General features: G+C 44.4%; 1 protein-coding gene across 1 annotated transcript in view; it reads right to left on the bottom strand.

The window, feature by feature from the left end:
- The window catches only part of LOC142259109 (uncharacterized), a 173,974-nt gene that overhangs the window by 33,268 nt on the left and 115,917 nt on the right, over window positions 1-24,789 (bottom strand). Inside the window, exon 9 of the mRNA XM_075331621.1 lies at window positions 18,208-18,953. Coding sequence (XP_075187736.1) covers window positions 18,208-18,953 — 746 coding nt within the window. The remainder of the gene's footprint in view (window positions 1-18,207; window positions 18,954-24,789) is intronic.

The following is a 24,789-nucleotide window of genomic DNA, read 5'->3' on the forward strand; positions in this document are numbered from 1 at the left end:
GGCTCGTTTTGTTACAAGGACTGGAGCAGCTTTCCTTCAGCCACTAAACTGTGAAGGTAAACCCTGGTGGTGCAGGATCAATTTATTTTTTATATTTGAAGCCCACTAGAGGTCACTAGCATCCGCAGAAGGATACAATAGAATGGTCGATCAAGCCGTAATTCAGTACCAGGAAGTCACGTAGGTACAGAAGGATAAGTGGAGCTGGAGTCAAGTGAAAGCCGAGGGTCGGAAAACCAGGAAGTATGGTCAGGAGCCGGAGGGGAGCAGAGCCGTAGTCAGATAGCAAGCCGGGGTCCTAAACCGAGAGGACAAGTAAGTATAGAGGGAGTGGAGACAGGATAACAAAGCAGAGGATGGGTTAGGGAGACAGAGAGGTAAGACAAGACGGGAAGGATGGAGGTCAGAGAAAGGAGTAGTAGGTAGCGGGTAGCATCAGAACAGACTCACAGGAACCAGAAGCACTCACTGCAGAGCAGGAACTATTCACTGGAGGCGTACCAAGGAAAACAGTTCCAAAATAAGGCAGCGTGACCACCGGAATGAGGCACGACAGAATAGGGTCCTCCCATTGGACCTAACCCTGGAGAATGCAGACAGCAGGAAACCAAACACATACAATGGCTCTCCACAAGCAAAGTCATATGAAAATCATGACAGTAATATTTCTGATTTTATTGAACTCTTCATGCACCAAGTACAGGAAAGTGTCCAAAAAATGACCCTGGCTTTCAAAAGGTTAAAAGCTCAATTTTGGAAAAAGATGTATTAATATGTAGTCCTGTGTCATATAGAAATTATAAAATCCATAAAGACTCCTATAAAGGGGGTCAGCTATGTAGCTGACTCCCTCCTTTGGAAACAAGTAACTAAAGAGAATCCTCTAGCAGATATGAGGCCAATCTCAGCTTGAATGCACAAGAATGCAGAAAAGGACAGATTTATGAGCGGTAGAGATAAGAGCAGCAGTTGAACAGGAAAATTGCAGATAAATTAAAATCCTTAATTTCCCCTTATAGAAAATATGAATTGAGTTTTTATGAACTGCATCAATATAATAGAAATGTGATATTTTCGAATTTGTGATAAAACGGAGAATGCAAAGCATTGTTCTGCATCATTTGGTGATGGCCAGGGTCCCACCAAATGGATATTGGCAAGAGATGAAAATATGTATGCAATGTCTCCTATCTATGAACAGATAAAATTATGATAGGAAAGATGACAGTAATATCTTCTGCCTGGGACCTCCAGGTGCAAAGATATTGTAAAAGTTGGGAATCTCATAATTTTCTAAGACTTAAGCGGGCTTTACACGCTACGATATAGCTAACGAGATGTCGGCGGGGTCACTTCGTAAGTGATGCACATCCAGCATCGTTAGTGATATCGTAGCGTGTGACAGCTATGTGCGACGGTGAACGAGCAGAAATACTTACCTTCTCGTTCATCGTTGACACATCGCTCATTTTCAAAAAATCGAACTTCCGGTTGTTCATTGTTCCCGAGGCAGCACACATCACTCCGTGTGACACCTCGGGAACGATGAACACCGCTTACCTGCGTCCCGCCTGCAATGCGTAAAGAAGGAGGTGGGCGGGATGTTACGTCCCGCTCATCTCTGCCCCTCCACTTCTATTGGCCGGCCGCTGTGTGACGTCGATATGACGCCGAACGTCTCTCCACCTTCAGGAAGTGGATGTTCGCCATCCACAGCAAGGTCATTTGGAAGGTGTGTGTGACGGGGGATTACGACTTTGTGCGACACGGGCAAGAAATTTCCCGTGCCGCACAAACGATGGGGGCGGGTGTGATCGCACATACGAACGCACGATTAAATCGACATATGTAAAGCAGCCTTTAGACACATCCTGTAGTTATCTGAAGTCCAGCCCTGTTATGTGTCACCAGAGTGGAAGTATGTGGGTGTAACTTGTGTTAATAAAATGGTAATGCCAATTATGATCCTCATTCAACATTGCTGTATAGGATTGTTCCACGTTCCATTGGCGTCCTTCCCTCTATAAATCTGAATCTATGTTTGTGATGCAGGTTTATTTATTTTCTCTCGTTATGCCCTTTTATTTTGTGTAATTGTATATGCTGTATTGTTTTGTTTCCCTTTGTAACATCTTTTATAAAAACTCCCTTCTTTTCAGATTAAATATATAAAATTTAATAGTGTATGGCTTCGGGATGTGGTTTATAGATTAAGAGGAAGCTACCTCTAACATGTGTCCAATCGACCTGTATAAGCAAAAGACCCTGATTCTAACGATGTGTGACTTACTTGGCTGCTTTCTGAAGTATTGATTAACAGTTTTATCTGCTTAAGATCTACCAGTTCTCGAAATGCTCCTCTGTGTATAACCCACCCACACCACTGATTTTCAGCTGTGTATAATGAGCATAGACAGAAAGCTGTCAATCAGGTGAGGGCGGAGTTATACAGAGCTAATGGAGATGGAGGGTACATGGCAGCAGTTTTACTAGCTCTGTAGTGATAATCCCCTAGCGATAATACAATGATTTTATTTTAACTACAACAAGTAGCCAAGTAAGTGACACATCATTGGAATCAGAGTCACTGTCTGTCACTGGTAACAGACAGTCCTGTGGTGTCCGACAATAGAAGGTCACTGCATTTGGCTGCGCAAAATACTCTCTGACTTTCTATTATTTCTGCTGTTAGTATTCAGTGTACTGGTATCTCCTCTGCTGGTTTTTTATCTTTTTTTTTCTTTAGGACCCAGGGAAGCTCCTCTTCCCTTCAGCTACTAATAATCTTTATTTCCCATTGGGTTTAAATACTCTAATTTTCCCTGGACTTGGGCTGGTGATCTTCAGTTCTTTCACAAGCTCTGGATGCAAGCAGGCGGCTTGAACGCATCAGTAGGATCATTGTTGCTCTTTACCGAACTTCTTACTGAGTCGTCTAGAGATAAGTTGTATATTGTTTTCTCTTGTTTGTTATCCCTGTGTGTCCTTTAGTGCCTAGTGGGGTTGACGAAGAGCTCATCCCATCTGCTCCCTACCTAGGTCCCAGATCATGGTCAGCCTAGGGTCAGGTATCAGGCTCGGTGCATGGATCTAAGGCCGTGAGGGAACCAGGGCCCAGCGGTATGCTTGGTCAGAGGTCACCATCTTCCCTTTTGCTAAACACAGGGTTTCCCTCTTGCCGTTCACTTAGTACTTCCCCGTACCTAATGTGACACTGTTTTTATGTTATCCTGATTTTTAATTAAGGGGTATTTTTAATTAAGGGGTAAACACTTAGTGACAGAATCCCATAAAATTCACAAAACCCCAGCATAGGTATCATAAATGTTACTTGCTTTTCACAAAGAGATAGACCCCTTTTAGTTCTGGTTTCTTTTACACCCATAATCTGCACTGTAATAAAGGTTTGTGGGCAGAGATGAGGGAACCTGAATAGTAAAATTCGGCGTTTGCACCAAATACAGACTTCATAAAAAAAATCAGTGTTAGAGTTCGGAGTTCGGGTGCTTTATGTATCCTAACCACTCGATCTAGCATCGGTGTGCTCGGGTACACTCAGTGCGAGCCGCTTGCAGGGGAGGTAAAAACATTGTTATAGGATGTATTGTGTACTCGGAAAAAACTCTGTCCTCCCTCCCAAGATACTAAATACTCTGTTTAGGGCTAGTTGCATGTCGGCGGAGACCCGATCTGTCCAATCAGTGACTTCCAATGGGGTTCAGGATCAGTCCGGTTCCCGAACTGAACTTATCTAAAGTCCAACTGAAAAAGATTAGCCCAAACCTCATCGGGTCTGCTCATCTCTGTGTGAGTAGCCCCACAAAAAAAAATCCCTTGAATATCAGACATATTAAATCCTTTAGTTTCTTTATTACAACAATTATCCTTTGTAAAGGGATCATTTTTATAACATAAATGGCCTAATTTATGCGGGGGCCACTCCTGATTCATGAAGCATTCATGAATGCCTCTTCATGAATCTGGAGCGTTTGACGAGTAGCATGTGCCTTCTTGTGCCATGCTAGAACTATTACTCCCATCAGACACTGGAGTGAGATTTCTGGCATAGGGAACACCACAGCTCGTCATGAATTAAAGAATTTTGCTGTCACAACCCTGTCCCACCCAAACTTTGCCAATATTGTAGTGAAAAAGCAAAAAGCCGCCCAAATGCTGACACAACTTTCCGTATTTTAGACCCGCAACACACATCCGTTTAATTTGTACGTGTGCGGTACGTATTTGCACGTACCGGAGACACGTACACACGGAGACCCATGTTAATCAATGGTAGATGGCACACACACGTAAAATCGCAAGGAACGTGTGTCCGTGAGGTAAGTACGTGTGTGCGCTTTTCTACACGGACAACATGTCCATTTTGGCCGGCAGCACGCAGGCACGGACCCGCTTTAGTCAATGGGTCTGTGCCTGCACGTACCTCACACGGAGTATGTCCGTGTTCAGCACGTTTCGTGCGTGTGCATTTTTACACTAGCGATCTTATTTTTATTTTTTTTAATTAAATTCAGTATACTTACCTTTTTTTCTGCTGTTCTCAGTCATACTTACATTGGCGCTCGTTTTTTTCCTTCCCCCGGCTCATACCGCTCCCAGATCACCAGCGCAGCGAGGAACAGCTGTGCACAGAATGCGCGGCAACAATTACTTTGAATATGCTGGCTGCTCATTAATCAATCTCGTATTCCCTGCTTTCCCCACCCACCGGCGCCTATGATTGGTTACAGTGAGACACGCCCCCAACGCTGAGTGACAGCTGTCTCACTGCACCCAATCACAGCAGCCGGTGGGCGTGTCTATACTGTGCAGTAAAATAAATAATTAAAAAAACCGGCGTGCGGTCCCCCCCATTTTAATACCAGCCAGATAAAGCCATACCACTGAAGGCTGGTATTCTCAGGATGGGGAGCCCCCCGTTATGGGGAGCCCCCCAGCCTAACAATATCAGTCAGCAGCCGCCCAGAATTGCCGCATACATTATATGCGAAAAAACAAAAAGCCAGCACCAAATGTGCACTACAGCACTAAACATTCCAAACTGTACTTATTATAAAAAATTTTTTGAGATTTTTGGCAAAAAATTGCAATTTCTTGAGCTGCTTCGCCACGTCACGGCAAATCTCATTTGAAGCAGTCCTACACTAAAATATTTTTATAAAATGTGCCATACGGCCTCACATATGAATAGTAGAACTGCTCTTAGCAGCACTCACCTGGTCTATTTCAATCCCGTACCCATGACTGAGTCATGGCTGTGGGCGGGACAGGTCCAAGCAAATGCTGCATGAAGTAAATAGCCTGTGGACAAAGCCTGATGACTTAATGTGAACAGTCACCAACCGCCAAAATCCAGACAGATGGAATACATCCCAAATTGGGGTGCATAGCAAGGTGGAGGTCAACCACCGACCAATTCACTGAAGAAAAAACAAAAAGCCAGCACCAAATGTGCACTACAGCACTAAACATTCCAAACTGTACTTATTATAAAAAAAATTTTGAGATTTTTGGCAAAAAATTGCAATTTCTTGAGCTGCTTCGCCACGTCACGGCAAATCTCATTTGAAGCAGTCCTACACTAAAATATTTTTATAAAATGTGCCATACGGCCTCACATATGAATAGTAGAACTGCTCTTAGCAGCACTCACCTGGTCTATTTCAATCCCGTACCCATGACTGAGTCATGGCTGTGGGCGGGACAGGTCCAAGCAAATGCTGCATGAAGTAAATAGCCTGTGGACAAAGCCTGATGACTTAATGTGAACAGTCACCAACCGCCAAAATCCAGACAGATGGAATACATCCCAAATTGGGGTGCATAGCAAGGTGGAGGTCAACCACCGACCAATTCACTGAAGAAAAAACAAAAAGCCAGCACCAAATGTGTACTACAGCACTAAACATTCCAAACTGTACTTATTATAAAAAAAATTTTGAGATTTTTGGCAAAAAAATTGCAATTTCTTGAGCTGCTTCGCCACGTCACGGCAAATCTCATTTGAAGCAGTCCTACACTAAAATATTTTTATAAAATGTGCCATACGGCCTCACATATGAATAGTAGAACTGCTCTTAGCAGCACTCACCTGGTCTATTTCAATCCCGTACCCATGACTGAGTCATGGCTGTGGGCGGGACAGGTCCAAGCAAATGCTGCATGAAGTAAATAGCCTGTGGACAAAGCCTGATGACTTAATGTGAACAGTCACCAACCGCCAAAATCCAGACAGATGGAATACATCCCAAATTGGGGTGCATAGCAAGGTGGAGGTCAACCACCGACCAATTCACTGAAGAAAAAACAAAAAGCCAGCACCAAATGTGCACTACAGCACTAAACATTCCAAACTGTACTTATTATAAAAATTTTTTTGAGATTTTTGGCAAAAAATTGCAATTTCTTGAGCTGCTTCGCCACGTCACGGCAAATCTCATTTGAAGCAGTCCTACACTAAAATATTTTTATAAAATGTGCCATACGGCCTCACATATGAATAGTAGAACTGCTCTTAGCAGCACTCACCTGGTCTATTTCAATCCCGTACCCATGACTGAGTCATGGCTGTGGGCGGGACAGGTCCAAGCAAATGCTGCATGAAGTAAATAGCCTGTGGACAAAGCCTGATGACTTAATGTGAACAGTCACCAACCGCCAAAATCCAGACAGATGGAATACATCCCAAATTGGGGTGCATAGCAAGGTGGAGGTCAACCACCGACCAATTCACTGAAGAAAAAACAAAAAGCCAGCACCAAATGTGCACTACAGCACTAAACATTCCAAACTGTACTTATTATAAAAATTTTTTTGAGATTTTTGGCAAAAAATTGCAATTTCTTGAGCTGCTTCGCCACGTCACGGCAAATCTCATTTGAAGCAGTCCTACACTAAAATATTTTTATAAAATGTGCCATACGGCCTCACATATGAATAGTAGAACTGCTCTTAGCAGCACTCACCTGGTCTATTTCAATCCCGTACCCATGACTGAGTCATGGCTGTGGGCGGGACAGGTCCAAGCAAATGCTGCATGAAGTAAATAGCCTGTGGACAAAGCCTGATGACTTAATGTGAACAGTCACCAACCGCCAAAATCCAGACAGATGGAATACATCCCAAATTGGGGTGCATAGCAAGGTGGAGGTCAACCACCGACCAATTCACTGAAGAAAAAACAAAAAGCCAGCACCAAATGTGCACTACAGCACTAAACATTCCAAACTGTACTTATTATAAAAAAAATTTTGAGATTTTTGGCAAAAAATTGCAATTTCTTGAGCTGCTTCGCCACATCACGGCAAATCTCATTTGAAGCAGTCCTACACTAAAATATTTTTATAAAATGTGCCATACGGCCTCACATATGAATAGTAGAACTGCTCTTAGCAGCACTCACCTGGTCTATTTCAATCCCGTACCCATGACTGAGTCATGGCTGTGGGCGGGACAGGTCCAAGCAAATGCTGCATGAAGTAAATAGCCTGTGGACAAAGCCTGATGACTTAATGTGAACAGTCACCAACCGCCAAAATCCAGACAGATGGAATACATCCCAAATTGGGGTGCATAGCAAGGTGGAGGTCAACCACCGACCAATTCACTGAAGAAAAAACAAAAAGCCAGCACCAAATGTGCACTACAGCACTAAACATTCCAAACTGTACTTATTATAAAAAAATTTTTGAGATTTTTGGCAAAAAATTGCAATTTCTTGAGCTGCTTCGCCACGTCACGGCAAATCTCATTTGAAGCAGTCCTACACTAAAATATTTTTATAAAATGTGCCATACGGCCTCACATATGAATAGTAGAACTGCTCTTAGCAGCACTCACCTGGTCTATTTCAATCCCGTACCCATGACTGAGTCATGGCTGTGGGCGGGACAGGTCCAAGCAAATGCTGCATGAAGTAAATAGCCTGTGGACAAAGCCTGATGACTTAATGTGAACAGTCACCAACCGCCAAAATCCAGACAGATGGAATACATCCCAAATTGGGGTGCATAGCAAGGTGGAGGTCAACCACCGACCAATTCACTGAAGAAAAAACAAAAAGCCAGCACCAAATGTGCACTACAGCACTAAACATTCCAAACTGTACTTATTATAAAAAAATTTTTGAGATTTTTGGCAAAAAATTGCAATTTCTTGAGCTGCTTCGCCACGTCACGGCAAATCTCATTTGAAGCAGTCCTACACTAAAATATTTTTATAAAATGTGCCATACGGCCTCACATATGAATAGTAGAACTGCTCTTAGCAGCACTCACCTGGTCTATTTCAATCCCGTACCCATGACTGAGTCATGGCTGTGGGCGGGACAGGTCCAAGCAAATGCTGCATGAAGTAAATAGCCTGTGGACAAAGCCTGATGACTTAATGTGAACAGTCACCAACCGCCAAAATCCAGACAGATGGAATACATCCCAAATTGGGGTGCATAGCAAGGTGGAGGTCAACCACCGACCAATTCACTGAAGAAAAAACAAAAAGCCAGCACCAAATGTGCACTACAGCACTAAACATTCCAAACTGTACTTATTATAAAAATTTTTTTGAGATTTTTGGCAAAAAATTGCAATTTCTTGAGCTGCTTCGCCACGTCACGGCAAATCTCATTTGAAGCAGTCCTACACTAAAATATTTTTATAAAATGTGCCATACGGCCTCACATATGAATAGTAGAACTGCTCTTAGCAGCACTCACCTGGTCTATTTCAATCCCGTACCCATGACTGAGTCATGGCTGTGGGCGGGACAGGTCCAAGCAAATGCTGCATGAAGTAAATAGCCTGTGGACAAAGCCTGATGACTTAATGTGAACAGTCACCAACCGCCAAAATCCAGACAGATGGAATACATCCCAAATTGGGGTGCATAGCAAGGTGGAGGTCAACCACCGACCAATTCACTGAAGAAAAAACAAAAAGCCAGCACCAAATGTGCACTACAGCACTAAACATTCCAAACTGTACTTATTATAAAAATTTTTTTGAGATTTTTGGCAAAAAATTGCAATTTCTTGAGCTGCTTCGCCACGTCACGGCAAATCTCATTTGAAGCAGTCCTACACTAAAATATTTTTATAAAATGTGCCATACGGCCTCACATATGAATAGTAGAACTGCTCTTAGCAGCACTCACCTGGTCTATTTCAATCCCGTACCCATGACTGAGTCATGGCTGTGGGCGGGACAGGTCCAAGCAAATGCTGCATGAAGTAAATAGCCTGTGGACAAAGCCTGATGACTTAATGTGAACAGTCACCAACCGCCAAAATCCAGACAGATGGAATACATCCCAAATTGGGGTGCATAGCAAGGTGGAGGTCAATCACCGACCAATTCACTGAAGAAAAAACAAAAAGCCAGCACCAAATGTGCACTACAGCACTAAACATTCCAAACTGTACTTATTATAAAAAATTTTTTGAGATTTTTGGCAAAAAATTGCAATTTCTTGAGCTGCTTCGCCACGTCACGGCAAATCTCATTTGAAGCAGTCCTACACTAAAATATTTTTATAAAATGTGCCATACGGCCTCACATATGAATAGTAGAACTGCTCTTAGCAGCACTCACCTGGTCTATTTCAATCCCGTACCCATGACTGAGTCATGGCTGTGGGCGGGACAGGTCCAAGCAAATGCTGCATGAAGTAAATAGCCTGTGGACAAAGCCTGATGACTTAATGTGAACAGTCACCAACCGCCAAAATCCAGACAGATGGAATACATCCCAAATTGGGGTGCATAGCAAGGTGGAGGTCAACCACCGACCAATTCACTGAAGAAAAAACAAAAAGCCAGCACCAAATGTGCACTACAGCACTAAACATTCCAAACTGTACTTATTATAAAAACATTATATGCGACAGTTCTGGGACTGTACCCGGCTCTTCCCGATTTGCCCTGGTGCGTTGGCAAATCGGGGTAATAAGGAGTTATTGGCAGCTCATAGCTGCCAATAAGTTCTAAATTAATCATGTCAGGCGTCTCCCCGAGATTCCTTCCATGATTAATCTGTAAATTACAGTAAATAAACACACACACACACGAAAAAATCCTTTATTAGAAATAAAAAACACAAACATATACATGGTCCAGCGTCGCTTCCAGCTCTGCTGCATGGAGGTGACCGGAGCTGCAGAAGACACCGCCGCTCCGGTCAGCTCCACGCAGCTAATGAAGGCAATAGCGCGATCCGCAGAGCTGTCACTGAGGTTACTCGCGGCCAACGCTGAATACAGCTGATCGCGCTATTGCCTTCATTAGCTGCGTGGAGCTGACAGGAGCGGCAGTGTCTGCTGCAGCTCCGGTCACCTCCATGCAGCAGAGCTGGATGCGACGCTGGACCATCCTGGAGTACGCCGGACATGGAGGGCTTTTTCGGGCTTATTAAAGTGGTGAACCAGGGTATATGTTTGTGTTTTTTATTTCTAATAAAGGATTTTTTCGTGTGTGTATGTTTATTTACTGTAATTTACAGATTAATCATGGAAGGAATCTCGGGGAGACGCCTGACATGATTAATCTAGGACTTATTGGCAGCTATGGGCTGCCAATAACTCCTTATTACCCCGATTTGCCAACGCACCAGAGCAAATCGGGAAGAGCCGGGTACAGTCCCAGAACTGTCGCATCTAATGTATGCGGCAATTCTGGGCGGCTGCTGACTGATATTGTTAGGCTGGGGGGCTCCCCATAACGTGGGGCTCCCCATCCTGAGAATACCAGCCTTCAGCCGTATGGCTTTATCTGGCTGGTATTAAAATGAGGGGGACCGCACGCCGGTTTTTTAAATTATTTATTTATTTTACTGCACAGTATAGACACTACCACCGGCTGCTGTGATTGGGTGCAGTGAGACAGCTGTCACTCAGCGTGGGGGGCGTGTCTGACTGCAACCAATCATAGGCGCCGGTGGGTGGGGAAAGCAGGGAATACGAGATTGATTAATGAGCGGCCGGCATATTCAAAGTAATTGTTGCCGCGTATTCTCTGCACAGCTGTTCCTCGCAGCGCTGGTGATCGGGGAGCGGTAATTATCAGAGAGGGCTGCTAACTTCAGTCACTCGGTGGATTAGCGGTCACTGGTGAATCCTTCACAGGTGACCGCTAATCAGTACGCGGCACACAGACAGAGCCGCGGCATGACAATGAAGTCAGGTGAAGTTCACCCGAGTTCATTCTCATCACGCAACTCTGTCTGCTGTCAGCCGACATGTATCAACGACATTGTGCAACACACAAACGGACATTCCACACGGACATTCCACGTACACATACACGGGCATTTTACACACAAACACGGACATTTTACACGTACACACGGCTCGCATACGCCATCGCACAGATGCTATACGTACCGGAGAAACGCCACAAAAAAATGGAACACTGACCCGAAAAATGGACCGTAAGACACGTACGTTTTTTTGCGAAAGTGTGTTTTAGGCCTCAGACTTTTCAGAGCTTTTGTGACAAGCTTTTTTACATAAAAGCTTTGATGAATTCCGACCAGAGTGTCTTAACAACTTCCATATTTCTAGGATGCATAATCTGATTCAATTCTCCTTTCACTATTTTTGTGTGAAACAGGTCTGCGCCAACTCTAGAGGTTCTGAGGCAAAATCATCACATCTAGACAATAGAGAAAGCTAGGCATGAAGAATATATATTTTACAAGCATTAATTTAACAAAACAACAAGCTTTGAAATGCAATTATATACAATGTGATATACTGAGTTCCTATCTCCAATCTGGGGCTGCGCTTTTTAGTAAATGAAGCAGTGGGCAACCTGAGATTAGTGAATTATCTAAATATAATTCAGTATCAAAACTTTTCACAAATGTTCCTAAAGGCTCTTAAAAGGGCTAACAGTGTGCTAACTAAAAATATTCACTGCTCCCCACACCATAATCCTGCCCAACTCTAGGAAATGAAGCCAGAGCCAACCAAGAGGTGGATGGTATTATTAGTGGGGGAGCAGTGAATATTCATTCTCTTTAATATCAGGTACACAATCACTCAGCCACCGGCTTACTGCTGTGACTGGGCGATCACGTGTGTCTGCTATTAGAGAATGAATATTCACTGCTCCTCAAGCCCATAATCCCAGTTTTGGGGAACAGTGAATATTCCAGTAGCTGACGTCCACGTAACTGGGGGCTCATGGCAGTAATGTCATTTGCTGCGCCGCTTACATGCTGAAGTCACTTGTGTTACAGAAATAATCTTGTTTACAAGACCAGATTGTTGCTATTAATATTATTGTTTGAATTTGCTACACCTAACATGGATGTGAATAACATTCAGATCTGTGTTATTCAGTGTAATGTGCCTTTAAATATAAAATGATATATTAAGTGCTCGTACATCTTCTAAAATGTACCAGACCTTATCTCTAAGAATGGCCCCTGATGTACATGGCATGATTAGGCATGGCTCTGCATGTTCCACTTTCCATAAGTTGATATTAAAAAGTCCCTAGACTATGTAAGAACAAGATAAAGACCAATTGGAACATGCTCAATGCCAAGAATATTATCTTGGTATCCATTTGAATCAGGTGGTCTCTGATTTATTTGATATTCCAGAAGAACCAATCAGTATGACATAAAACAAGCGCGTAACCAATCATTATTATTTAAAAGAAAAAGGTTTTGGTACAGTGTTATCCAGTTGAAAAATGATTGATTGCTCTCAGTGAGAGAAACAAAATTAAAATTTTGTAGTTGTGATACCTTTTAATGGCTAACTAAAATAAAAATAAAATATGATGTTACAAAGGAAGCTTTCGAGACATCTCAGGTCTCTTCCTCAGGCATGGTATGACAAAATATCTGAAATATCTCCAGGACACAACATAAACCACATGAAAGTTGCCATATTAAAAGGCAACTTCAGATCACAGAGCCATCGCAGTGTCTGGGAATACAAATTCATCACAATGTTTAACTCTGTGGACACAGGACTCAACCTCTCAGAAGGATTTAGGACTCATTATAAAATCTGAGAGGTCAGCTCCAGAGACTACGAGGGCACCAGGCCTCTGATCCTACACGGATATTGGGACAATAAAACTCACACCACTAATCAAAGCTAATTAAGGATTCACTTTCAAAACTCAGTGTTTGTTTATTTAAATACTAGAAGGTGGCCCGATTCTACGCATCGGGTATTCTAGAATTTACGTATTGTGTAGTTCATGTATGATTTTTGTTTATATATATATGTTGTTGTGTGTGCTTACCAAGTGTTTGTGTAGGGCGCTGTACATGTTCTGGGTGTTGTCTGGGTGTGGCGGGGGGTGAGAGCGGTGTTGTAGGTGTGTTGCGTTGTTTGTGGAGCGCTGTGTGTCTGTAGCGTTGTGTGTGTGTCTGTGTTGCGCGGTTTGTGTGTGTGTGGTGTGTTTTGGGGGGAGGCATGTTTTGTGCAATGTGTGTGTTGTGCGGTATGTGCGTATATTTATGTATGCCACGGTGTTTGTGTGTTGGGTGTTGTGTGTGTGCAGCGTTGTCTGTGTGTGTGGGTGTCTGTGTAGGGCGGTGTTTGTGGTTCCCAGTGTGTGTGTGTGTTGTGCAGTGCACGTGTGTGTGTGTGTGTTGGGCGGAGGTGTGCACCTCCCATCGTGCTCCATCCCCCATGCTGCGCACCCCCATCATGCTCCATCCGCCATGCTGCGCACTCCCAAACGTGGTCCATCCGCCATGCTGCGCACTCCCAAACGTGCTCCATCCGCCATACTGCGCACTCCCCATCGTGCTGCACCCCCCATGCTGCGCACTCCCAAACGTGCTCCATCCGCCATGCTGCGCACTCCCAAACGTGCTCCATCCGCCATGCTGCGCACTCCCAAACGTGCTCCATCCGCCATGCTGCGCACTCCCCATCGTGCTCCATCCGCCATGCTGTGCACTCCCAAACGTGCTCCATCCGCCATGCTGCGCACTCCCAAATGTGCTCCATCCCCCATGCTGCGCACTCCCCATCGTGCTCCATCCCCCATGCGGCGCACCCCCCATCGTGCTCCATCCCCCATGCTGCACCAGCATCAGCCTCTCTGCCCGCAGCATCAGCCTCTCTGCCCGCAGCATCAGCCTCTCTCCTACCAGCATCAGCCTCTCTACTCCCAGCATCAGCCTTTTCTGTCCCTAGCATCAGCCTCTCTCCTCCCAGCCTACCCCAGCCTCAGCCTCCCCCAGCATCAGCCTCTCTTCTCTCAGCCTCCCCCTCCCAGCCTTCCCCAGGATCAGCCTCTCTCCTCCCAGCATCAGCCTCTCTCCTCCCAGCATCAGCCTCTCTCCTCCCAGCATCAGCCTCTCTCCTCCAAGCATCAGCCTCTCTCCTCCCAGCATCAGCCTTTTCTGTCCCCAGCATCAGCCTCTCTCCTCCCAGCCCACCCCAGCCTCCCCCAGCACCAGCCTCTCTTCTCTCAGCCTCCCCCTCCGAGCCTTCACCAGGATCAGCCTCTCTCCTCCCAGCCTCCTCCAGCACGCCGTGCTCCTCTGCCGACACTCACAGATCCGATCGCATACACTCACACACACCCGATCGCATACACTCACGCACACACACATTGACGATATTACACATACGCGCTCACACTCACAACATCCGGAGATACCACATGCTTCTGGCCATGTGATCCTCCGGCAGGTCCTGGAAGTTCACAGCACAGTATCGCCGCCGAGAAGCAAGCGATATCCCAGGATGTTGTGAGTGTGTGGATGCGATGTGATGTGTGTGTGAGAGTGAGTGTGATCTGATGTGTGTGTGCGTGCGTGTATGTATGTTCCGCCGCTGCAGGACCTTGATGCGCTGGTAACTATGCTACCATGGTTACCAGCGTATCCCGTCCCCCGCTCGCACGGGAGCCCACACCAGCATACGGCGGCAACCCAAGCAATGCGAGGGTATGTGTCGGCTGGGTTGGCGGCGTACGCTGATGTGGGCTCCCGGGGGTACAGTACTCACCTGGGAGTCGTGGCTCCGTGTCGGTCGGTTCGGGGAATGCGTGCGAGGGGCGGGGCCAGAGCGAGCGTGCATTGCGTGAGGGGGGTGGGGCGTGCGCGAGTTGCCAATGCCTGCAGGGTGCCAGGGCGAGAGGCCAATCCGTGTGGGGGGCAGAGCCTAGGCGAGCGGCCGGCCAATCAGTGTGGAGGCGGAGCCTGGGTGAGCGGCCAATCCATGCGGGGGGCGGGGCCATGGCGAGCCCAGAGCTCAATCAGCTTTGTGTCACCGTAAGGACACAATTTTGGAGCAAGACAGACAGACAGAATAAGGCAATTATATATATAGATCCTTTTACTATGCATCGCTCTGTCCTGTTTTGTGTATATATTTGTGTTTCTTCAGATATTTTGTTATACCATGCCTGAGGAAGAGACCTGAGATGTCTCGAAAGCTTGCTTCATAACATCATAGTTTATTTTTATTTTAGTTAGCTATTAAAAAGGTATCACAACTACAAAATTTTAATTTTGTTTCTCTCACTGAGAGCAATCAACCAATCATTATGTGATAGAGATAAGACTGACCAATGTATGTTGGGGTACATTGACTTATATTTTAAAACCTTTAATAAATATGACCCCCGGGCATTTGCCCAGCTGGGGAACCACACAAGTGTCATTGCTGGCCGGCTTCCTCCCGTTGATGAAGCATTCATTGGGCACATGGCTTGTGGCTTGGCTGATTGCCATAACACTTTCCAGCATCAGAAGAGAACACAGTGTACCAGGAGAGCGGAGTGATGGTGAGTATAATCATTTTTTTTCTTATATGTGCAGCGTGATGGGGAAATATATACAAGAAAGGGCCCAAGATGAGGGCCATATATACAAGGATGGAAACATATATACTAGGACAAGAGCCATATACAACCCCTGGCAAAAATTATGGAATCACCTGGCTCGGAGGATGTTCATTCAGTTGTTGAATTTTGTAGAAGAAAAGCAGATGACAGACATGGCACAAAACTAAAGTCATTTCAAATGCCAACTTTCTGGCTTTAAGAAACACTAACAGATCATGACAAAAAAAATGCTAGCCAGTAACGGTTACTTTTTTAGACCAGCAGGGGAAAAAATTATGGAATCACACAATTCTGAGGTAAAAATTATGGAATTACCCTGTAAATTTCCATTCCCAAAACTAACACCTGCATCAAATAAGATCTACTCCTTTGTCTGCATCTAAAAAGGAGTGATCACACCTTGGAGAGCTGTTGCACCAAGTAGACAGACATGAATCATGGCTCCAACACGAGAGATGTCAATTGAAACAAAGGAGATGATTATCAAACTCTTAAAAGAGTGTAAATCATCACGCAATGTTGCAAAAGATGTTGATTGTTCACAGTCAGCTGTGTCTAAAATCTGGACTAAATATAAACAACATGGGAAGATTGTTGAAGGCAAACATACTGGTAGACCAAAGAAGACATCAAAGCGTCAAGACCGGAAGCTTAAAGCAATATGTCTCCAAAACAGGAAATGCACAACAAATGAGAGAAAACTGGAGTCAATGTCTGTGCTTGAAATGTAAGAAACTGCCTAAAGGAAATGGGATTTACATACAGAAAAGCTAAACAAAAGCCATCATTAACACCTACACAGAAAAAAACAAGGTTACAATGGGCTAAGGAAAAGAAATCGTGGACTGTGGATGACTGGATGAAAGTCATATTCAGTGATGAATCGCGAATCTGCATTGGGCAAGGTGATGATGCTGGAACTTTTGTTTGGTGTCGTTCCAATGAGATTTATAAAGATGACTGCCTGAAGAGAACATGCAAATCTCCACAGTCATTGATGATATGGGGCTGTATTTTAGGGAAAGGCACTGGGGAGATGGCTGTCATTACATCTTCAATAAATGCTCAAGTTTACATTGAAATTTTGAACACTTTTCTTATCCCATCAATTGAAAGGATGTTTGGGGATGATGAAATAATTTATCAAGATGATAATGCATCCTACTATTGAGCAAAAACTGTGAAACATTTCTTGAAAAAAGACACATAAGGTCAATGTCATGGCCTGCAAATAGTCCGGATCTCAATCCAGTTGAAAATATTTGGTGGAAGTTGAAGAAAATGATCCATGACAAGGCTCTAACCTGCAAAGCTGATCTGGCAACAGCAATCAGAGAACGTTGGAGCCAGACTTGATGAAGAGTGCTGTTTGTCACTCATTAAGTCCATGCCTCAGAGACTGCAAGCTGTTCTAAAAGCCAGAGGTGATGCAACAAAATACTAGTAATGTATTGGAATGTTTTAGTTTGTTTTTCATGATTCCATAATTTTTACCTCACAATTGATTGATTCCATAATTTTTACCCCTGCTTGGTCTAAAAAAAAGTAACCGTTATTGGCTAGCACATTTTTTTTCCTTGGTTTCTTTTAGTGTTTCTTAAAGCCAGAAAGTTGACATTTGAAATGACTTTAGTTTTGTGCCATGTCTATAATCTGCTTTTTTTCTAGAAAATTAAACAACTGAATGAACATCCTCAGAGCCAGGTGAGTCTATAATTTTTGCCAGGGATTGTATACCAAAATGGGGATCATATATACCAGGATGGGATAAAGATGGGTAACATATATACCAGGATGGACATATACACAAGGATGGGAGACACATATACCTGGAAAGGGCCAAGGATGTAGGACATTAGTACAGAATTAAGGGATTTTATCAACGTAGCAGTGTCAGCAGCAGATCCCCCCCATAACAGTGCGTCATGACCACATTTTTTGTGTGAATCTTTTTCCCTATATTCCTCCTTCAAAACCTAGGTGTGTCTTATGGCCCGAAAAATACGATAAGTTTAAAAAGAAAGAAAATGGTTCTTCCCCTCACAAATTCTTACCTAAGGAATTGCAGCCAATTTTTGGAAAAAACCCTTTGAATTATAATACATCATGATGGCTTCTCCCGTGTGACTCATCTGACAACAGGACTTAATTAATGTTAAAAACATTTGCCAAATTATGAAAGCAAAAATGGCTGCTCCGCTCTGTTGGTTTTCTGATGGTCGGCAAGACTTGATTTACCAGTTAAACATTCAATTATTCACAACATGAAAAAGGTTCCTTCTCTGTGCGGCTTCTTCACATGTTTAACAAGAACTCATTTCTGAGAATTACATTTTCCACATTCAGAACATAAAAATGGTTTATTTTGTGTGATATTTTTGATGGTAAACAAGACCTGATTTCCTAGTAAAACATTTCCGACATTCTGGGCATGAAAACAGCTTCACCCCTGTGTGAGATCTTAGATGCACAACAAGATCTGATTTCTGAATAAAACATTTCCCACACTCTGAACATGAAAATGGCTTCTCCCCTGTATGAGATCTTTGATGCCTAACAAGATTTGATTTCTGAATAAAACATTTCCCACATTCTGAACATGAAAACGGTTTCTCCCCTGTGTGACATCTTTGATGCACAACAAGTTCTGATTTCCAATTAAAACATTTTCCACACTCTGAACATGAAAGTGGCTGCTCCCCTGTGTGAAGTTTTCCATGGTCACTAAGACCTGATTTCCTAGTAAAACATTTACCACATTCCAAGCATGAAAATGGCTTCTCCCCTGTGTGAGATCTTTGATGCACAACAAGTTTTGATTTTGAGTTAAAACCTTTCCCACACTCTGAACATGAAAATGGATTCACCCTTGTAGGAGCCGTTTCATGTTCCACGTCCCTTCTGTAACTTTTATTTTGCTTACAATTCTGTGATAAATTGGAATTTTGGACTTGTTTGAAAAGATGAGATGATAGAGCTTTCTGAGAAAGGACTGGAGGTATTTCTGTGACAACAGCATGCTCTTCATATGTATCATGTGTGATACTTTCATCATCTCTTTTAAATTCTAAAGATATTAGATGTCCATCTGAACTCCCAATACAGTTATCTGCTAAAAATAAAAACAATTACTAATGTTTAATGATATTATCTTGAAAGTACATTTTTTTTAAACTATAACATCAGAAATTAAATTAGGAAAAAATGTATTCTGAATCTGTTGTCCAATTTTGACATCTAAAGCGGGCTTTACACGCTACAACATATCTAACGATGTGTCGGCGGGGTCACTTCGTAAGTGACGCACATCCGGCATCGTTAGTGGTGTTGTAGCGTCTGACAGCTGCATGTGATTGCAATTGAACGTAAAACCGTTCATTGCATACACGTCGTTCATTTGCTAAAAATTGCACGTCGGGTTGTTCAATGTTCCCGAGGCAGCACACATCGCAGTGTGTGACACCCCGGGAATGATGAACAGATCTTACCTGCGTCCCGCGGCTCCCGTCGGCAATGCGGAAAAAAGGAGGTGGGCGGGATATTTACGTCCCGCTCATCTCCGCCCCTCCACTTCAATTGGCCGGCCGCATTGTGACGTCACTGTGACGCCGAACGTCCCTCCCACTCCAGGAAGTGGATGTTCGCCGCCCACATCGAGGTCGTATGGAAAGGTAAGTACGTGTGACGGCAATTAATCGTTTGTGCGACACGGTCAACAATTGAACTTGTCGCACATATGATGGGGGCGTGTCACATCGCATACTATATCGTATGCTTAATTGTAAGGTGTAAAGCAGGCTTAAGAGTTACATTTTCGTTAATTCAGACCTCCCATTCCTTGCACCAGTTCTCTCGAATGTGCTACAGTAAATAATCTGATTGATTGTCGCAATGTGACTGCAGGAAAATGAGGCACAGGGGGCTCCTATACTGTCCCTCACGCTAGGGGACCCTAAACTATTCCTAACCTCTCGATTACCCCTTAAGATGGAGATGCCCGAGACCCTTGACTAACTATTTTCCTGACCAGATCTAATCTGTTATCTCCCGGGGAAAATCAAAACGGGTTAATTACCTGTCCCATTACCCGCGTTAATCCTTTACCGGGTAAAACCCTATGTGCGCTTTTCTTCCACAGTTTCTCATCTCCCGGGGAAGAAAGGGGCAGGAATTTGATGGAAACACAGATTAAGTCAAATGGGACACATTGCAAACTCACAGAAATAAACAGTGAGAGACTAAGGAAAAAAGCAAGAGCAGAAAGGCAGCAACAAAAAGACAACAAGGGTTAACACCACAACAGCTCATAGCAATAATACACAACAACCAACCGTAAGTCTGGATCACAACACCTCACCAGACCAGTATAGGTAACCTATAGCTTGCATTAATGAAATAGTACAGAAGGGGAGCGATAGATACTTTCTCCTCTGCAGAATGTGATCAAAGACATTAACAAGCAGTTCAGCAGAGAATAACTCTTGCTAGACTGCCCAAGCCTGTGTTTCAACATCTGCGTCTCCCTGCGCTGCTCACAGACATCAGAGCAGTTAACACTCAGAGTACCAAAATCTATAATTTCCACAGATCCTGACGCCGCCATGACAGTTGGCAAAACTTGCAAACATCTCCTTGTAACATTGATACACAACATAGATAATTTCAAAGAGATTTTTTTCGAAGAAGAAGATAAAATAGTTAGGGACAGATGCCGGATATTAAATAGGGTTGTCCGGGACTATAACGCTGATGGCCTATCCTTAGGCTTTGTAACCAAAGCAGGTAGCAGGGTCTTGCAGTATGTGCAGATAAACATTAGGGCTCCAATTCAAGACCAGCGATGGACACTGAAAAATTACGTCAGGGACTGGAGGGAGATTTCTGGCATAGGAAACGTCGCAGTTTGTTATGAATTAGAGAAGCGGTGGCATCACACCCTTCTAATGGCCAAGCTCTGCCCATTTTGGCAAAGCTGGCTAAAATTGTCGTGAACACACACACACACACACACACACACACACACACACACACAAGCCTGTCTCCTTTTCAGATTTAGACTCCTGCAATTGAGACCTTTGATCATATGACGTGATGTCAAAAAAGGCCTTAAGAAGTCCTATAATTAGCTCCTATAAGAACAACTCCTTAAAGGCACAATGTAAATAAAATGGTGGTAAGCAGCAGTTTGAGAAAACTGGTTAAATGCTGCGCTAAAATCCAAGACATATGCTGAATTCCTTTTTCTTTACTTTCACAGGTCAACGCGTTTCAAAGACATCTCCGTCTTCTTCATCAGGACAAACATAAAAAGGAACGGCATAGCACATGTTACATGCAATGGGTACATATACAGTGCTGGCCAAAAGTATTGGCACCCCTGCAATTCTGTCAGATAATACTCAGTTTCTTCTTGAAAATGTTTGCAATCACAAATTCTTTGGTATTATTATCTTCATTTATTTTGCTTGCAATGAAAAACCACAAAAGAGAATGAAATAAAAATCAAATCATTGATCATTTCACACAAAACTCCAAAAATGGGCCAGACAAAAGTATTGGCACCCTTAGCCTAATACTTGGTTGCACAACCTATAGCCAAAATAACTGCGAACAACCGCTTCCGGTAACCATCAATGAGTTTCTTACAATGCTCTGCTGGAATTTTAGACCATTTCTTCTTTGGCAAACTGCTCCAGGTCCCTGAGATTTGAAGGTTGCCTTCTCCAAACTGCCATTTTGAGATCTCTCCACAGGTGTTCTATGGGATTCAGGTCTGGACTCATTGCTGGCCACTTTAGTAGTCTCCAGTGCTTTCTCTCAAACCATTTTCTAGTGCTTTTTGAAGTGTGTTTTGGGTCTTTGTCCTGCTGGAAGACCCATGACCTCTGAGGGAGACCCAACTTTCTCACACTGGGTCCTACATTATACTGCACAATTTGTTGGTAGTCTTCAGACTTCATAATGCCATGCACACGGTCAAGCAGTCCAGTGCCAGAGGCAGCAAAGCAACCCCAAAACATCAGGGAACCTCTGCCATGTTTGACTGTAGGGACTGTGTTCTTTTCTTTGAATGCCTCTTTTTTTTCTGTAAACTCTATGTTGATGGCTTTTCCCAAAAAGCTCTACTTTTGTCTCATCTGACCAGAGAACATTCTTCCAAAACGTTTTAGGCTCTCTCAGGTAAGTTTTGGCAAACTCCAACCTGGCTTTTTTATGTCTCGGGGTAAGAAGTGGGGTCTTCCTGGGTATCCTACCATACAGTCCCTTTTCATTCAGACGCCGTCGGATAGTACGGGTTGACACTGTTGTACCCTCAGACTGCAGGGCAGCTTGAACTTGTTGGATGTTAGTCGAGGTTCTTTATCCACCATCCGCACAATCTTGCGTTGAAATCTCTCGTCAATTTTTCTTTTCCTTCCACATCTAGGGAGGTTAGCCACAGTGCCATGGGCTTTAAACCTCTTGATGACACTGCGCACCGTAGACACAGGAACTTTCAGGTCTTTGGAGATGGACTTGTAGCCTTGAGATTGCTCATGCTTCCTCACAATTTGGATTCTCAAGTCCTCAGACAGTTCTTTTGTTCTTCTTTCTTTTCTCCATGCTCAATGTGGTTCACACAAGGACACAGGACAGAGGTTGAGTCAACTTTAATCCATGTCAACTGGTAGCAAGTGTGATTTAGTTATTGCCAGAATTGCAGGGGTGCCAATACTTTTGGCCAGCACTGTATACACCTGAAAAAGGTGCCACGTTTACAAAGATTACGTCAGTTCTCCCATGACTAAGGGACACTTTGCACACTACGACATTGCAGGTGCGATGTCGGTGGGGTCAAATCGAAAGTGACGCACATCCGGCGTCGCTGTCGACATCGGAGTGTGTAAATCGTTTTTGATACGATTAACGAGCGCAAAAGCATCGTAATCGTATCATCGGTGTAGTGTCGGGCATTTTCATTATTTCGCTGCAGCGACAAGTACGATGTTGTTCCTCGTTCCTGCGGCAGCACACATCGTTGTGTATGAAGCCGCATGAGAAAGGAACATCTCCTTACCTGCCTCCACTGGCTATGCGGAAGGAAGGAGGTGGGCGGGATGTTTAAGTCTCGCTCATCTCCGCCCCTCCGCTTCTATTGGCCGCCAGCCGTGTGACGTCGCACGACCCGCCCCCTTAGGAAGGTAAGTGCGTGTGAAGCTGCCGTAGCGATAATATTCGCTACGGCAGCTATCACAAAATATCGCAGCTGCGACAGGGGCAGGGACTATCGCGCTCGGCATTGCTACATCGGCTTGTGATGTCGTAGTGTGCAAAGTGCCCCTAAGAGTCACGTGGGATGGGCAGGAACATATGGAAAGTATAAAAGAAAGAAGAAAAAAGGAAGGAAGCGAGAATAAAAAAAGGGGGTAGAAAGGAGAGAAAAAAGAAAGAGGGGAGAAAAAGGGGGGGATGAAAAAATAAAAAACATAACTCATATCTTAAATAAAAATTATGATTTTTTTTGTTCTTTTTTGTTGTTTTGTTTGAGTCAAGTTTTGAAATAGAAAATAGTGTAACGTAAGTGCAAAATGGAAAATTTTGATGTAAAAATTAAAAATTAGAAATGAAAGATCAAAAATGAACAATGTGTGTATAACTGTGAAAAAGATGTTCTGGAACCGTGGAAGCAGGGGTGGGGATTCAGCCGGTTCTGTCCGGTTCTGGAGAACCGGTTGTTAAAATAGCAGCCGGTTCCCAGAACCGGCAAGAAACAGCTCTGGCGATCCGGTTCCCTGTATTCATTTGTGCTAGTGTCTCTTGAAGACTCTAGCACAAATGAATCCCTGGCCCTCCGCGCCGCACTTCCTGGTTCAGTGCAGCCTGTCGGTCCCCTGATCCAGCATGCAACAACGTGATGACGCTGCAGAGATGACGGCAGTGAGAGGAGGGAGCGTCTCCCACTGCCGTCTGTCAGCGTCTCAGTTCAGAGTGCTGCGGAGAAGGACGGGAGACACAGGCGAGGCCACCGCTGCTTGGATCAGGTAAGCCGCTCAGTGAGCCGAAGCTGCAGGGAGAGAAGCCACGTAAGATAGGAACGGTTACTATATGTGGCTATAGGGGGAGAGGAGGCCACAAGAGGATGGAATCTGCAGGGGTAGAGGAGGCCACAAGAGGATGGGATCTGCAGGGGGAGAGGAGGCCACAATAGGATGGGATCTGCAGGGGGAGAGGAGGCAACAATAGGATGGGATCTGCAGGGGGAGAGGAGGCAACAATAGGATGGGATCTGCAGGGGGAGAGGAGGCCACAATAGGATGGGATCTGCAGGGGGAGAGGAGGCAACAATAGGATGGGATCTGCAGGGGGAGAGGAGGCCACAATAGGATGGAATCTGCAGGGGGAGAGGAGGCAACAATAAAATGGGATCTGCAGGGGGAGAGGAGGCTACAATAGGATGGAATCTGCAGGGGGAGAGGAGGCCACAATAGGATGGAATCTGCAGGGGGAGAGGAGGCCACAATAGGATGGAATCTGCAGGGGGAGAGGAGGCCACAATAGGATGGAATCTGTGGGGAGAGGAGGCCACAATAGGATGGGATCTGCAGGGGGAGAGGAGGCCACAATAGGATGGGATCTGCAGGGGGAAAGGGGCCACATTGGATGGGATCTGCAGGGGGAAAGGGGCCATAATGAGATGGGATCTGCAGGGGAAAGAGGCCATAATGGGATGGGATCTGCAGGGGGAAAGGGGCCATAATGGGATGAGATCTGCAGGGGGGGAGAGACCACATGGGGTGAGAACTGTATGGGGAAGGTCGTCCGTTCCAATTTTAGCAGGCTCATTTAGTAATAATATTTAAAAACTGTAGAAAACCGTTTAATACAACATGACTGACAGTGACTGCAGCAACTGATGCTGGACAGGAGAGTGACGGGAAGAAGGGGAAAGAGATTATACTTTAAATTAC

The sequence above is a fragment of the Anomaloglossus baeobatrachus genome (genome assembly GCF_048569485.1).
Source record: "Anomaloglossus baeobatrachus isolate aAnoBae1 chromosome 5 unlocalized genomic scaffold, aAnoBae1.hap1 SUPER_5_unloc_27, whole genome shotgun sequence".
NCBI classification, from domain to species: Eukaryota; Metazoa; Chordata; class Amphibia; order Anura; family Aromobatidae; genus Anomaloglossus; species Anomaloglossus baeobatrachus.